General features: G+C 37.7%; 1 protein-coding gene across 3 annotated transcripts; it reads left to right on the top strand.

Moving 5' to 3' along the window:
- Nucleotides 1–3,086: 3,086 nt before the first annotated feature.
- LOC118737431 (pre-mRNA 3' end processing protein WDR33) lies at nt 3,087–13,113 on the top strand. 3 transcript variants are annotated; one of them, XM_036467935.1, is made up of 9 exons: nt 3,087–3,310; nt 3,510–3,850; nt 3,954–4,223; nt 4,810–4,961; nt 8,949–9,046; nt 11,126–11,252; nt 11,329–11,562; nt 11,626–11,837; nt 11,922–13,113. In XM_036467935.1, the coding sequence occupies exons 2-9, from the start codon at nt 3,518–3,520 to the stop codon at nt 13,079–13,081; spliced, it is 2,586 nt and encodes an 861-aa protein (XP_036323828.1). In that variant the 5' UTR covers nt 3,087–3,310; nt 3,510–3,517; the 3' UTR covers nt 13,082–13,113. The 3 variants fall into 3 exon arrangements, with proteins under 3 accessions (XP_036323828.1, XP_036323810.1, XP_036323819.1); XM_036467917.1 differs by having other exon boundaries at nt 3,467–3,850; XM_036467926.1 differs by lacking the exon at nt 3,087–3,310 and adding an exon at nt 3,314–3,401 and having other exon boundaries at nt 3,467–3,850.
- Nucleotides 13,114–15,627: the final 2,514 nt, after the last annotated feature.

Raw genomic sequence — 15,627 nt, 5'->3', positions numbered from 1 at the left:
TGTGGAAACGCAAAAATATGTATGTAAGTTGAAGTGTGAATAAAAAACAATGTATTATTAAATGTTTACAAAATTATCAAGTCGACAATCAGAACAAATCGCTCGCAATACGAAAAACTGGTGGAATGCATGAGCGAAAGGCCGGACATTGTCCGAGGCTTTGTGATAGTTAAAGAGGATGTGGTGGAATTTTGGGAAAGCGTTGCAAGATTTAAAGCAACACAATATTTAGTTGAATGGACGCCCTTAAAAAGAGGGAGCATATATTTATCATTTAAGCTAAATGGATCAGAACAGCCTCGTAGCAATCTCCTTTGTATATTAATGCAACAGTTGACTGCAGCATGTTCTTCCTCCTGAGACAAAAGTGCACCGGCCACTGAATCCATTCTATTTTACTTAATTAAGGAACAGCTTTTTCAAATACGATTGAACATTTTTTTTTAATTTCACTGTTGACCTGCGATTATATTTATTTTGATTTGTTTCTGTCAAAGCAGCTGATTAAGAACTTCGAATTTCACTATTTTAGTTGGCAACGCCGTTGATAGTTACGATCGGTTTACAGCATACCAATTTTCGAATTTTCGGAACGGAGCTACGAATTCGTAACTACGAACTTTCGGATTACAACATAGGGGTGTATAGCTCACTGCTGAATCTGAGTTAACTACGTACTGTGAATTTGCCCCTAAGAGTTCTTGCGCTTATTATCCATGAATGAACGACAAGGTCTACCTAAAATTGCAGCGAACGACGGTAAAGCGATCGACGCCTAACCGCTGTCAAAATAAACACCCCTATGCTGTAATCCGAAAGTTCGTAGTTACGAATTCGTAGCTCCGTTCCGAAAATTCGAAAATTGGTGTGCTGTAATCCGATCGTAACTATCAACGGCGTTGCCAACTAAAATAGTGAAATTCGAAGTTCTTAATCAGCTGCTTTGACAGAAACAAATCAAAATAAATATAATCGCAAGTGAACAGTGAAATTAAAAAAAAATGTTTAATCGTATTTGAAAAAGCTTTTCCTTAATTAAGTAAAATAGAATGGATTCAGTGGCCGGTGCACTTTTGTCTCAGGAGGAAGAACATGCTGCAGTCAACTGTTGCATTAATATACAAAGGAGATTGCTACAAGACAGTTCTGATCCATTTAGCTTAAATGATAAATATATGCTCCCTCTTTTTAAGGGCGTCCATTCAACTAAATATTGTGTTGCTTTAAATCTTGCAACGCTTTCCCAAAATTCCACCACATCCTCTTTAACTATTACAAAGCCTCGGGCTATGTCCGGTCTTTCGCTCATGCATTCCACTAGTTTTTCGTATTGCGAGCGATTTGTTCTGATTGTCGACTTGATAATTTTGTAAACATTTAATAATACATTGTTTTTTATTCATACTTCAACTTACATACATATTTTTACGTTTCCACACTTTATTTTATTGATATTTTAAAAGAATTCGCTTCGCTCCGACACCAGTTGCTCTTCGTAGAAAATTACCGACAAATACATACAAATTACAGCTACGTCGGATTCAGGCATACCAACATTACGAATTTCGAAGATGGTCTCCGAATTTCGAAATTACGATACGGCAACGCGGATTACAGCATACCAATTTTAAGATTCGTAGCAAAATCGAATCTACGACGGATTACAGCATAGGGGTGAAAAACTCACAAAGGCATATGGAATGGCACATAATTGCGTCGGCAACGTTTTTACCATCGTCAGTTCCATGATAAAAACATTACAAGGTAAAATCATTGAGTCTAACGTTTGCCAACAATATAATTTTAAATATTTTAAATTTTATATGATTTTAAAATGTTTGCAAACGTCAGAAAAAAATCATGGCCGACGAATTGAGAGAATGATTTCACCTTCTAATGTTTTTATCATGGTCAGTTCCATACAGGAAACTATAAGCTCTCCCCAGAATTGCAGCAGACGACGGCAAAGCGGTCGATGGTTAACCGCTGACAAAATGAAAACTCACAAAGGCAAATGGAATGACACCAAAGAAGGTAAATTTATAGATTATAGATATAGATTTATAGATTATAGACTTACGTTCCTTGCTTTTACTTGAGAAATGCCCTTGCCCCCAAGAATGCAAAATCTTGTACTCTATCATTCTTTTTCCGTCTATTTACGTTATTTGATGATACGAGGGTTAAAGTACACGATTAAAAAAATTATCGATTTATGAGCAACGAGAAAAAAATATCGGAGCCTAATGAAAAAAGTATCGATATAAAATCGTATCGTTTGGAAGTACGGTTGCCTTACCAAAACTTTGAAGCTAAAAGTGGAACGTTTTTTCCATTGACGGTACTTTGGAGGACCATTTTCCCACGGCGTCCTGAATTGCTTTATTCGCTCTCCCAATTACGATCGCAATTTTTCCCATTCCCACGTTCACATTCTTAATTCGATTGGACAGTTCTCTGTCTTTGCTTTTATGTTTTTGATTATCTTCGCTGCAAAATTTATGCAAAATGTAAGTTCTTCCTAAAAAATTTATAAGTTTCCGTATTAAATTAGGAATATACACATTGATAAACTTTACTTGTCGCATTCTGAAAATTCGAGCTTTGATATGTGAGCTGGTTTCGATAAATTTCAAAAAATTAGAGACGGCAGCGATTAGCTCGTAATTCGCATAGTAATTGAATCTAAATTTTGTATGGCGGACTGCATAATTCGAAGGGTAATTGGAGTGCGAATTACGAATATGAGAGCGAACTACGTAATTGAGGTGCCGTGGGAAAGCCATAGTACCGTTACCCGTACTTTTTTAATGCAATTAATAAATTTTAGCGACCGATGTGGTGTAGTGGTGAGAAGTGCGCGCTTCCACAGCGGTCGCCCCTCCGCAGGCAATGGCAAACCTCCGAGTGCATTTGTGCCGTGAAAAACAGCTTCTCATAAAAATACAATCGCCGTTCGGGGTCGGCTTAAAACTATATTATATTTTAGTCGTAGATGGTACTCTTTAGTTAAAATTTTGGTACTATTAAATTGGGAAGTTGGCAACCGTGTACCGAATTTCGTGGCCTAACCACAGCTAACTTCATCCTTTTTCAGACGTAAAAGATTTTTCACGCGATTTCTTCACATTTTGACCGTTTAGAAATTTTGCGAGTGTTATTTTAATTATAAAATGGCGTAAAATCACATTTGGAAGCATATAACTTTAAACTTAAACAGTTCGAGTTATTTAAACAATTCTGTGTTAATCGGCGTGGCGTAACCTTTTTTAGTTTGCCAGCGTGTCTCGCCCAGGCGAAATATAGAAGGGTGAGTGTCGCTACCGCCAGAAAAATATCTACTTGTGCTTTGTGCAAGCGTCATGCTTGTTTCATTATCAATTTCTAGCTATCAAATATATGTATGTTAGATTTCTCGGTAACTATGCAATTTGTATAATATTGGTTTTAATTTTATTATTAACAGGCTGATCGTTTTTGGATTTAGAACTTACCAATTAGTTATCTAGTTTAAGATATGGAATTCCAGCAACCTCCTCCACTACCACAAACTGATGTCTCTCAACCGCCACCTCAATTGGCAGCACCGTCGGCGCTAGCCACAAATGCAACACTATTACCATCACAATCAGGAGGTGGTAGTTCGTATGGCTCACATTACCGCAATCACTACCATCCACATCATGGCGGCCCTGGAAAACCCGGATACCCGTACTTCAAACCATTCAATCCTGGCGGTTTCCAGAGACCATTCGGAATGACACAGGATGATTTTGATGGCAAGCGTTTGCGAAAAAGCGTTATGCGAAAAACAGTTGATTACAATGCATCCATTGTAAAAGCATTAGAGGTATGTGAATATGTGCATACGTACATTTCATTTTTGTTATACACATTTAACTGGACAAGGTTTGTATAGAAATTAATTGTACGTATTTTTCTTATGCTCATAGACACGTCTATGGATACGTGATCAACGTGACCGACATGCGCCACAACCCGAAAGTATCTATGTACCCGAACTTTTACCACCGTCCAGTTACATGGACAACCCATCAAATGCAGTCACTACTCGATTTGTCAAAACCGCTACGAATAAAATGCGGTGTCCGATTTTTACGCTCGCCTGGACGCCAGAAGGCCGACGTTTAGTGACTGGCGCCAGTTCCGGTGAATTTACTCTATGGAATGGGCTGACTTTCAATTTCGAAACCATATTGCAGGTGAGGCAAAAAAGCAGGTGGTATGTTGTGGTAAATCAAATTAACAATTTTATTCTGAAAGATTTACGTCGAAAATAATTTGTTAGTAGATAAAGTATATATTATTAGGTCTGATCATGTACTCTCCAGTAAAAATATCCATTAACTTGTCAGTAACTTAATTTCCGAGAATAGTTATCGATGAGAGACCCAGCCAAAAAAGTACCAAGGTGTTAGCATGACAAGTTGTTACTAGTTAATTGAAATTTTAATCAAAATAGTTTAACTTTTGCTGTTTACATTGCCACTTTTAACTGCAGTTTTCTGAAAATTTTGCTTTCTCAGTTTGCCAATTGCAAGTTTTTGCGTACGAAAACACCCAAAACATTAAAAATATTACAAATTATCGCGTAAAAAACAGATCTATTGTATAAACCTATTTAAAAGTTTAGTTTTACCGAATGTTTTTTACTTTTTCCATCAACTAAATATTTTTCTTTTAATTTTTGAAATTTTCTATTGAATACCATCACAACGGCAATCATTCACTTTTCAAACCCTGAAATGGATGCAAATGCATGCAACGGCGATTCGTTCTACTCAACAGGCTCATGATGTTCCGGTTCGTACAATGGTTTGGTCCCACAATGACAGTTGGATGGTAACTGGTGATCACTCTGGCTACGTCAAGTACTGGCAATCAAATATGAACAACGTGAAAATGTTTCAAGCGCACAAGGAGGCGATTAGGGGAATAAGGTATAGCTTACTAATTCCAATTCTTCTTCTACTTCTTTTACTCGTACATAAAATTACTTTTACTACCAACATCACTATCGCCACAGCTACAGTGCCCTCTATTATTATTAGAGCACAGTTTCCTAGTACATTTTATAACTACTTTTTCTCAATATCTCGGTTGAACCCTACGTACCGCATTTAATATCTTTAAAATATTGCTCCTTTTCTCTACAGTTTTTTTTTGAGTATAAATAACAAAAATAAAATATTTTGTTTGAGTTTAATGCATTATATCGATAATGCAATTAAAATAATATTAATAATAAAGCACAATTTGCGTTTTTATGAGCATATATTTTCGCGGAATATTGTACTTCGGAGAGGCACTGTTAGTAAAGTTTTTTTTTTGAATGTTGGTACGAGTAGTTGCTAAAAACTTGTTTGAAAGTCATTGATATCAATTATTTTAACAATTCAATTATTAATAGTATTATTGTTGTTTGTTTGCTGTTGATAATAAAAAATAAAGTTTTGTGTGAGTTTGGAGGTGTGAATGTGTGCGCGAGTGTTAAAATTGAGGAATACCCAGACGAAAGCAGATATTGCAAAATATAAGATTATTAAGAGAGTACATGTTATCGATGGATAAATAGATATTAGCTAAGTTAAGTACTGCGTAGTAGAGAAATTCTAACGAATTCGAATTTACCGAAAGGAAATTGTAAAAGATAGGGATAGGGCAAATGTTTGAGGTAAATATACTTGATGTTATCTATGTTATGTTATGTTGTTATGCAAGAGCATATTCACAAGATCCTGGACAGCCCAACATATTTACGTTAGAATATCAACGGATTTGAAAAAGATTTTAAAAAATTTGCGATGCTAGAGTGGCACCTTGTTTCACTAAAATAAAATTCAAAATGCATTCAGTTAACGTAATAGCGCAAAAAATCTGTGAGATAACTTTTTCTAAAGCCAAAGTAAAAAATAAAAATGAAATATTTTAATTTTTATAGGAAAGTAGTATTCAAGAATGATTACTCATTTATTAGCAGCTGATTAGTTTTTGCTAATCCTTAGCTCCTTAGGAATATATGAGGCCATGAGAGCCAGCATAGCACTTTTCACGAAAATACTACAACCGGACTGATAAGCCCTTGCAGTAGATTACTAGATGATCCTTTTATCTTGAAATCATGTACACATTTTCCTCAATATTTACCGCTCTACCCATTATCGACGAATGAAATTTTCGCAGGCCGTATAACGAAAATTCGTTTGGAATTCTCTGCTTACCGGACCTAACGTGCCAATTCCTTGTTCAATCCGTCTGAGCATTTCGAACATGCGTCAATTATCTCTGGCTACAAAACACACTTAGACCCCAGTAATGTGCGCTAACTTTCTGCCAACAGTTTATTGAGTATCCTGGAATGGACAAAGCCAGACGCAGCTTACCCAGCAACATTTCGCGCTTTTTGAGATTAAAAGCAAAAAAACTTAACCAGAAATAATTTGCTTATAAACAAAGTGTAAAGGTACATGGCGTCGATGCCTTTGCAAAACCGCCCATTGACCAGTGGCAAAACCGCCCAAATCGCTGTTGTGGCAAAAATAAGATTTGGTAACCCTGAACTCCAGGCATCGAAATTTTTGCATAAAAATCGTAAAATCTTTAGTAAAACGACAGACTTGTAAAATGATAGCTTGAGAAAATATCGCCTATCGAGACAATTAATTCAATGAAAACCCGTTTTTTGCTCTACTGTAAAATTTGAGTGCCGTATGGTAGGTAGGCGGTTTTGCAAAGACATCGACGTCTGGAACCATCCAGGAAGCTGGGCCTTTTTAGACTTAAATTCCCAACATATGGGCATCCTGGCGAAGTAAGGGAACTCGAGAATAATCTGCTTGCCACCAAACGAACAGCTTCAAAAAAGGTGTCAACGGTATGTAGGTAGCTTCCGTTTTCCATAGGTTTCAATGAACTTATACTTTATCAATATCAGAATGTTTGAGTTAATTCGCAAATGTAAAAATACGAAGCATCACTTGCTTTTGTTTTTAAACCCTACTAGATAAAAAGGTTCAGCCCGCGCAACGTAATTTTTAAATTAGCATCTAACTTTGATTTAGAAATAAAAGGATGAAGGGTTCACTTTTTTTATATTTATGAATAAAGCCTTTAATAATGTTTTGTAGAGGCTACTCTGTTTGCTTACGTATGAATGCATGTGCGGATGTGTGTGCAATTGCGTGCGTGCGCGTGTGTGTTGCTAAATTACATATAAGGCTATATAACTAGTCTATACATATAACTAAAAACATATTTATTGGTAGGGATAAGGCCAATTTTGTTGCAAAAATAAATAAATAAAAAACGACAACGCGCCTTACTAAGATATTTTTTTTTCATTGTTATTTTCATACAAATACTTTTGTTAACGTATTTAATCGATTACAAAAAAAAACAAAAACAAATGTACAAGCAAATTACTATTGTTACCAGAAACAAATTTTGAAATAAAGCGTTAAAAGACTGATTTTTTCACATGCGATACCTGAGAGTACAAATAAAGCAAAGATAATTAAGAAAAATAATTAACGTTGACTTTTTTCATTGCAACACTACATACAAATTTGGAAACTTTCAACATTTTGGCTGCGTTTTCCACTTTTTTCGTTTACAATTTCCACCTGCTAGTTTGGCTTGCTGTCCGCCTGCTTGAATGGGACGCTACCATGCCCACGCATTTACCCTTAGATTGTCCCGGCAGCTTCGTAAAGTCGCCTAGCAAGCACTTTGTGCATACAGTTGCTTCCTAAACCTGGATAGAAAGGACAATTTCCTTTTTTTTTTACAATCACTACGCGTAGAAGACATGTGCGAATTATTACATTCCATTTTTTTTTTTTGTTTCAAAAGCTAATGCATCTGCAGCTGCAAACTTGTTTTTGACCGTATGCGGAAATTCACAAAATCCTTAGAAAATAAAAAATGATAGTTCAAAAAGATGTTTGCCTTTTTATTCTAAATGTGGGTTGGGGAGCTGTTTTTGTTTATTCAAATATAATAAAATATTTTTGCTAAAAAATTCAATCCGACTTTTATTGCAATTGTGGCATACATTTTTAGGTACGATTATATTTTAGATGCTTTAATAAAAAATTTAAAGAATGAATGAGAAATAAATAAAAATGAGCTGCATGGTATTTTTTTTTTGTAATATTTTATAGGAATAAATTTCTCATTTAGTCAAATTCAAACTGCATTTAAATTGGTGTATGGGCAAGTCTACATAGTGAGGAATCCGAACTAGAACGTGGTCGAGGAGGTATTTCCTGAATATGGCGCTTGACACTTAGCAAAGCATAAAAAGAGTTTATTTTTTTTTATTCATACTAAGTAATAAATATTGTTTTTAAATAGATACGTTTCAATTATACTAACAACAACTATTATTATTATTAATCATAAAGTATATAAAAAAAAAAAAACAAAAAAACTGACCTGCAATATTCACCTCAGTCAAGCTCCATAATACTGCCCACACACACAGTGATACTGATCAGTGAAAGGTCCGGTCTACTCTTGTCTCGGCTTCGTAATTTGCTGTACTGTTATGTATTGTTAGTGTATAGAGATTTATGCGAACTATGTATTTACTATATGCTGTTTTATGTTAAAGTGTCGTCACAAAAAAAAAAAATATACATTTCGAATTTAACATTTTTTAGCGATAACCATAATTTTAGAAGTACATATTTTATTATTTGGTATTGTATTTTGAAAATAAATTCTTATTCTTTTCTTCCGAATAATTTTGTTCTGGTGCATATTTCGTGTTCTGGCAATTGAAACAAATAAATTAAATGCCCACACATACATGCATTAAATATGTACATATAATGTATTGCATCGTAAAATAAAAAAAACAATCGTCGTATATCGTCCGCCTTCGACAATATCGTTTGACAAACTTTTTTCCCAACGACTTGCAGTTTCAGTCCAACGGATAGTAAATTTGTGAGCTGCAGCGACGATGGCACACTGCGGATATGGGATTTTCTACGCTGTCAGGAGGAGCGCGTATTGAGAGGTAAATATAATAAAGACTATTTGTTAAAACAGTTTAGGAAGAGAAGAGGGCGTTGATTTATGTAGATATTAAAAAAAAAAAAAAACAAAAGGATAGTGAAGATAAAATTTCCGATTTCTCCGAAATTGTTTTCCTCTCAACGAATCTTGCGAATTCAATTTATGGCAGTACACATTGTTTTCTGTCACCCCCAGATTTAAAAAAATATCGAAAATTAAGAGACCGGGCCGTCGGAGCTTTGAAGTTTTCCACATACTTTATATGGAGAAAATTTAATTTTTCGTAGAATTGCTATGGAATCGTTAACAACAAATATTTTTGATCGAATAAGATTATTGCCCTTCAGAGATCTGAAAAACTTGAAATTATAATGCATATAAAACTTTAAAATTTTATTATACGATTTTACAAAACCGATAAACCGTAGAAATAAAAATTTCTAAAATTGCACAAAGTTCACAAAAATGAATTAAACTTCAAAAAATTTGTATAAATTTTTCAAACATTTTATTCAGAATGCTTAGAAAATTTTCGAAAATGCATTTAGTTTTGGTATAATAAAGTGCCAAGTTTCAAGTCACTAAAACTTACCGTTAATTTTTTATCGTTTTTTTTTTCTTTTGTTGAGGGTGTTACGCATTTTCTTCCATATAATAATATATATGTATAGTGTATATAGAAATTTACGTTATCTCTTGTTTAATTTGATTTGGAGACCAAACGGCGTTCGTTCCGAAACTACATCATCTTCTGTCGGAAGAAGTAAGCCATTACCAAGAAATTAATAACACAAATGTATCGGACAGAAAGTAAACATCATCCATTTCTCGTTTTCTTTTTTCTTGACCCAATACGTTGTTCAGATGATGCTTCCAAAAGACATTTAACTGCTTCACCATTCGCTCAATTGATTTTCAAAATACAGCCATGTGAAAAATAACAGTGACACAATATTTTGACGAGTTTTTACTATTTTCGTTAGGTTTTTTTAATGTTTTTTAACCGACTACCAAAAAAGGAGGTTATCAGTTCGTCGGAATATTTTTTTTGTTTTAATTTAATTTTTTTTTTATGTATATTACCGCATAACTTTGGACCACGTCAACCGATTTCGATAATTCTTTTTTGCATCGGAAAGGTAGTGTCTCAGAGGTGGTCCCATACTAATCTGGTTAAGATCCGATCAGTGGATCATGAGATATATATATATATATATATTTTTTTTATATGAGAGTTGAAGTCGGTTTTTTTTGCTAAAAATTACTTGTTTTTTTTTTTTAAATACTACTCAATATATAACAAGGCCCATATAAGTCCAAGTTTCGAACTTTGTAGAAATATTAGGAAAATTCAAAAAAACTTTGCAACTAATTATTTATTAAGATTTTTTTAGTTTCATAGCCCATAAAATTTTTTCAAATTTTTTTTAAAATTTTTTCCGACCAAAATTGATAATCTCCTTTTTTAAGTCGGTTAAAAATGCGTGACACCGCCAGCAAAAAAATAAAATATCGAAGAACAACGCGAATTCTTAGCAACTTGAAACTTGCACTTTATAGAGCTACTCGAGTGTTTGAGTATCCAATTCTACTAGAGTTTACCCCTTGAAGCTTCGGAAGGATTTATATAATTTCTTTATGAGTCGTATTTGAGCTTGCCTCATATCGAGATAAATACGGTAAATTGAATTTTCAAAGACGGCTTGATAATAACGTGAGGTTGGCTAATCTTATTCATTCTACGGTGGGAGTTTAGTTGCTTTGAGCTAAAAAAACAAAAAAGTATTTACTCATTCACTTAATCATTAATAATCAGATCAAAAAGTTATTAAAAATGTATTTTGTTATTAATTGAGATTTTTTTTGTTAGTGCGTTGAGATACGATAAATAAATTAATTTAAAGAGAATAATTATTGTTAATTTTTTTTTAACCCTAGTTCGATCGAAATAATTAAAATAAAACAGCAATTTTAAACAGCCATAAGCAAATCCATTTTGCATACATGCATATGTACATATGTATCACCATTTCATCTTGATTCATTAGGCTTGTAAATTAACGACATTTTCCACTTCCAGGTCACGGTGCTGATGTTAAATGTGTGCACTGGCATCCACAAAAGGGACTGATTGTCTCCGGCAGTAAAGATAACCAGCAGCCGATTAAGCTCTGGGATCCAAAGAGCGGCAGTGCGCTGGCCACACTGTGAGTTTAAAACATTGAAATTGCTATAACCTATTCTCACATCTTCTTTTTTCGCTTCCACTTAATCGGCATTTAGGCATGCGCACAAGTCCACTGTAATGGATTTGAAATGGAATGATAATGGTAATTGGCTGGTTACCGCCTCACGCGACCACTTACTCAAACTATTCGACTTGCGCAATTTACGTGAAGAAATGCAAGTATTTCGCGGCCACAAAAAAGAGGCCAGCTCTGTGTCGTGGCATCCCATACACGAGGGTCTCTTCTGTTCGGGCGGCTCTGATGGCTCAATACTCTTCTGGAATGTCGGGTAAGTTGCCTGCAAATGTCAAGTTTTCTAGTTTTAAACCCCTTCGTTTGTTTGGCCCTGCAGCACCGATAAGGAAATTGGCTGTGTAGAGACCGCGCACGACAGCATTGTCTGGACACTGGCCTGGCACCCGTTGGGCCACATACTTTGCTCAGGTTCAAATGATCACACGATCAAATTTTGGACTCGCAATCGACCCGGCGACTTGATGCGTGATAAGTACAATTTGAATACGCTGCCTGCGAGTTTGGCGGCGCTGGATGATTGCGAATATGGTGAGTAATTAAATTTAGACTTGGTCTGTAAACTCCTCGTTCAAAAATCAACTAAAATTTGTATTTTATATTTTTTTCGCTCAGATGACGCTGTCATTCCTGGCATGGGCCCCGAGGATAAAGTCGAATTCACCGAAAGTCTCACTGCTGATAAGGGCTTCATTCCCGGTCTTGATTTGGATCCGTCGCGGTTAGGCGATAAGAAAGTGCCATACAGCAAACCCATACCGCGCAACTTCCAAGCACAATGGGCCGGCTCTCGACGCCCCGAGGAAAGCAACTTTCACGATGAGTTGGCTATGCGCGAGCCCAAAGATACAAGCGGTTTGTCGCATCAACAGATTAGCGAGAGCGCCATTGAGGGCATGTTGGCCAGCGGCGTGCTCACCACAATGGATCCACAGGCTATTGTTGGCATGCTCGTTTATAATCGCTTCATACGCGTACATCCCGACTCGCGCGTCATGGTGGCCATACGACAGGGTCCCGATTACTTGAACAATTATATCGATGCGGGCAAATTGGACGAGCTGCGCGATGTGGTCCCGATTCGCGACCGCTCCCGATCGCTGTCGCCCACTTTGGAGGGTCGAGAGAGTTCACCTCCTTCGAAGCGCTCACGCTTTGACAATCGGCAACATAGCGCCCAACTGGTATGCGTACGTGAGCTGCTGAGTTTGAAGAAGCCGTTTTTGCCTTGTCTTTTGCAGCTGAAGTCGCAACAAGCACCGCCACAGAAGTCAGAGTATGGCGATGATCCGCGCGATTCTCCTCAGCAACCAAACTTTCAACAGCAGCAGTATCCGCAACAGCAGCAGTCGCCGATGCAACAATCCCAGAGCCGACCTAGTCCATGGGCCGTGGGTCCGCCCTTCCAACAACAGCAACAACAAACGCCTAATCCGTGGAGCACAACGCCCATGGGCGGGGGCCCGAACATCGCTCCGAGCATGGTGCCACCTCCCAACCAGAACGGCTTTAACGGCAACAATGGGCCCTTCAATGGTCCGAATTTCAATAATGATAATATGAATTATGGGGAGAACGGGATGTTTCCTAAAGGCGGTGGCGGCGGGTCAGGGCCGGACGACAACAGTGGCGGCATGCACACGACTAATATGAATATGAACATGAATAATAGCAACAACAATATGGGCAACAACAACTTTGGTAACAATCAGCGTCGTGGCAATAGAAGAGGCGGGGGACGTAATCGTGGTGGGCGGAATAACCGACGCTTTTAGATCAAGAAGTAAAGCTTCGAGAAAAAAAAAAACAGCACCAACACAAATTATTCTAAGCTCTTTCGGGGGCAAGGCGCAAATATGCTAGATAAATCGCAACGTCTTTCGGGCAGCGTTGGACAACTTTTTAGATTCTAAGTGCACATTTATGGCCCTATTATGTATGGCGACTGGGGTCTAGTTGCTGGTCTAGTAGCCATGGCTACCAGTATCGCAAATTGCATTTTGTATAGCGTTTAATCTCAGTATACAGAAAAGTGCAGAAAATATCCGAATTTACTTTCTTGACGCGAACTTTTCCAAGTAATTGGCAAATTTTCTCCAATGTGTTGAATCATTTATGTGAACAAATAACAAAATTACCCATAGTGGGAAACAGAAAATTCCGCTACTAGACTCAGTAGCCAGTAGCCATACGTAATGCGAATTTTAGTATATGGTGGCCCATCGGCTATCAGTCGCCATACACAATAGAACCGTTAGTGTAAATGTTAATGATACGCCCACCAAGTATGAATGAACACTACAAAGGAGTCACTCACAACCGGCAAAAAGTCAAAAAAGTAAAAGGACGCACTTGTTTCATAGTTGGTGGTGGTGGTATTCTGTTGCGTATAATGTATGTGTGTAGGTAGTTTGTAACCGTTGAACGAACGTACACATGCGTGTAGGTAGTCTATGCCCATGCCATGCATTAGCTACATTATATTATAAATTAATACATTTAAGTTTTTCATTAAGTCATCAGATACAAATTATCAATCAAAGATGCATGCGTTCTAAGAAGAGGACGTATACCTCTTTAGCGATCGGCGTAGTGTGTAATAAAAATATTAACTTTGTATGGTATGTATGAGAAGATATGAAAGAAAAGCTAAGCAATCATTGTTGTAAATTATTCGTTTTTAGCACATATTGATTGATGTCCTTTCAAAGCATTCATTTCTTATTTACCTTAATTTTGACTACCCTCATTCTTTAATTAAGAAATCATTAAGAACCGCTTATGTATAAATAGAGAACATGAATATGTAAAGAAAGGAAGAAATACAACTTTGAGTATTTATATTTATCATGGAGAAGAAAGGGTTGTTGTTGTTGTTGTTGTAGCGGCTACAACAACCCCGCCCAGATCGGTTGATATCTCAGTCGTTGTCGTGTCGTCAAGTTCCACTAACGGCAGCCCTAGGAAGCGTGCAGCCTCTATCGGGTCGGTCCACAAGGACAAAGCCGTTAGGGTTGTCGGGTTGTCCGGGCATGTTTCGAGAGATGTTTCGAGTCATGCGGGGTCTCTCCGCATGCCGGACACTCATTTGGCACATCCTCATTCAATCTACTTAGGTAGGAGTTTAACCTGCTGCAGTAGCCAGAGCGAAGTTGGGCTATTGTTGCTCGTGTCTCCCGAGGCAGATGAAGCTCCGCCTCGTCTATGTCCGGTGGTGGTGTGCCTAGAACGGCATTCACAGGTCTAGAGTCTACATAACTCGAGACTGACTCCCTGTGAATGCCGTTCCGGGCCAGTAGGTAGGCTGACGGGTCCAGAGGTTGCTTGATGAACATCTGGACTTCGTCCGTCAGTTCATATAGATGCCTCCTGACGTGCCTAGGCGAGGGCTCCTCTGCAAGCAGCTGTCTGTTTGGGTGGCCACTTCTGTGGCTCCCGATCAGAAACTGCTTGCAGAGCATTATGTTGTGCTCCTTTATGGGGAGCATTTGTGCCTCGTTGTGGAGCTGATGTTCGGGCGACATCAGGAAGCATCCTGTCGCTGTCCTGAGTGCGGTGTTCTGTACAGTCTGTAGCTTCGTCCACTGCGTCCTAATAGTCCCCGGCGACCACACTGGCGCTGCGTAATTTAAAACCGGCCGGCCGGCCACGACAGCCAGTTCTACGTACCGGAATGACTCATTCCCACGACAGCCGGTGTGTTTCGGCGCTCTAACCCCGTTTAGGTCGGCGAAGTATCTCAGAGAAGAGAGGGTATTTAAAGGTGGTTGTAGGCGAATTGCAAGTAATACGGCAGTGTTACTTTTTATGAATGAGCTTCACGTTCTACGCGAAACTTTGTGACTCTGCCTACATCAAGCGTTCGATCATCATTGGCAAATCAAAAGCAAGGCTGCAATCTTGTGGAATTTATTACCCGGGCCGAAGAAAATAAGCAATCCATTTTAAGCGCTTAGATAAGCACTAAAACATTGGTCAGGGGTCGAATCGTCACATACGATATCGTACTACTCGTCACGTATTATGACATACGTGAACGTACTCTTTGTCCCATTCAGCTTATACTGCTTGACGTATCACGTAATTTTCTTTTGTATCGTTTTCGATCCGTGAACGGATGTTACAATTCGAGCCCAGCCTAAAATGCCACTGTCAACGACAAATGCTCGACGTCGAAAACCTGCAATTACAATGGGCCGGTAGCATATAGTAGGAGAATCTGCTTCTACGACGCCATGTCTAAATCTGCAATCTCTGCAAAACTTATACGGCTATGTTGAGTCCAAACTCGGAAGGTCCGCAGAGGCGCTATATACCAGAA

This window comes from Rhagoletis pomonella, unplaced genomic scaffold (assembly GCF_013731165.1).
Source record: "Rhagoletis pomonella isolate Grant_MI unplaced genomic scaffold, Rhpom_1.0 Rhpom_scaffold_00001, whole genome shotgun sequence".
NCBI classification, from domain to species: domain Eukaryota; kingdom Metazoa; phylum Arthropoda; class Insecta; order Diptera; family Tephritidae; genus Rhagoletis; species Rhagoletis pomonella.
The sequence above is the reverse complement of the archived record's forward strand: the minus strand, read 5'-3'. Positions and strand labels throughout refer to the sequence as shown.

What these genes read in the sequence shown, in the direction of transcription:
- LOC118737431 (XM_036467935.1), top strand. Translation starts at nt 3,518, where the DNA reads ATGGAATTCCAGCAACCTCCTCCACTACCACAAACTGATGTCTCTCAA. An exon ending in CCATTGTAAAAGCATTAGAG is followed by an intron (nt 3,851 to 3,953) that starts GTATGTGAATAT and finishes TTATGCTCATAG; the next exon opens with ACACGTCTATGGATACGTGA. An exon ending in GAGGCGATTAGGGGAATAAG is followed by an intron (nt 4,962 to 8,948) that starts GTATAGCTTACT and finishes AACGACTTGCAG; the next exon opens with TTTCAGTCCAACGGATAGTA.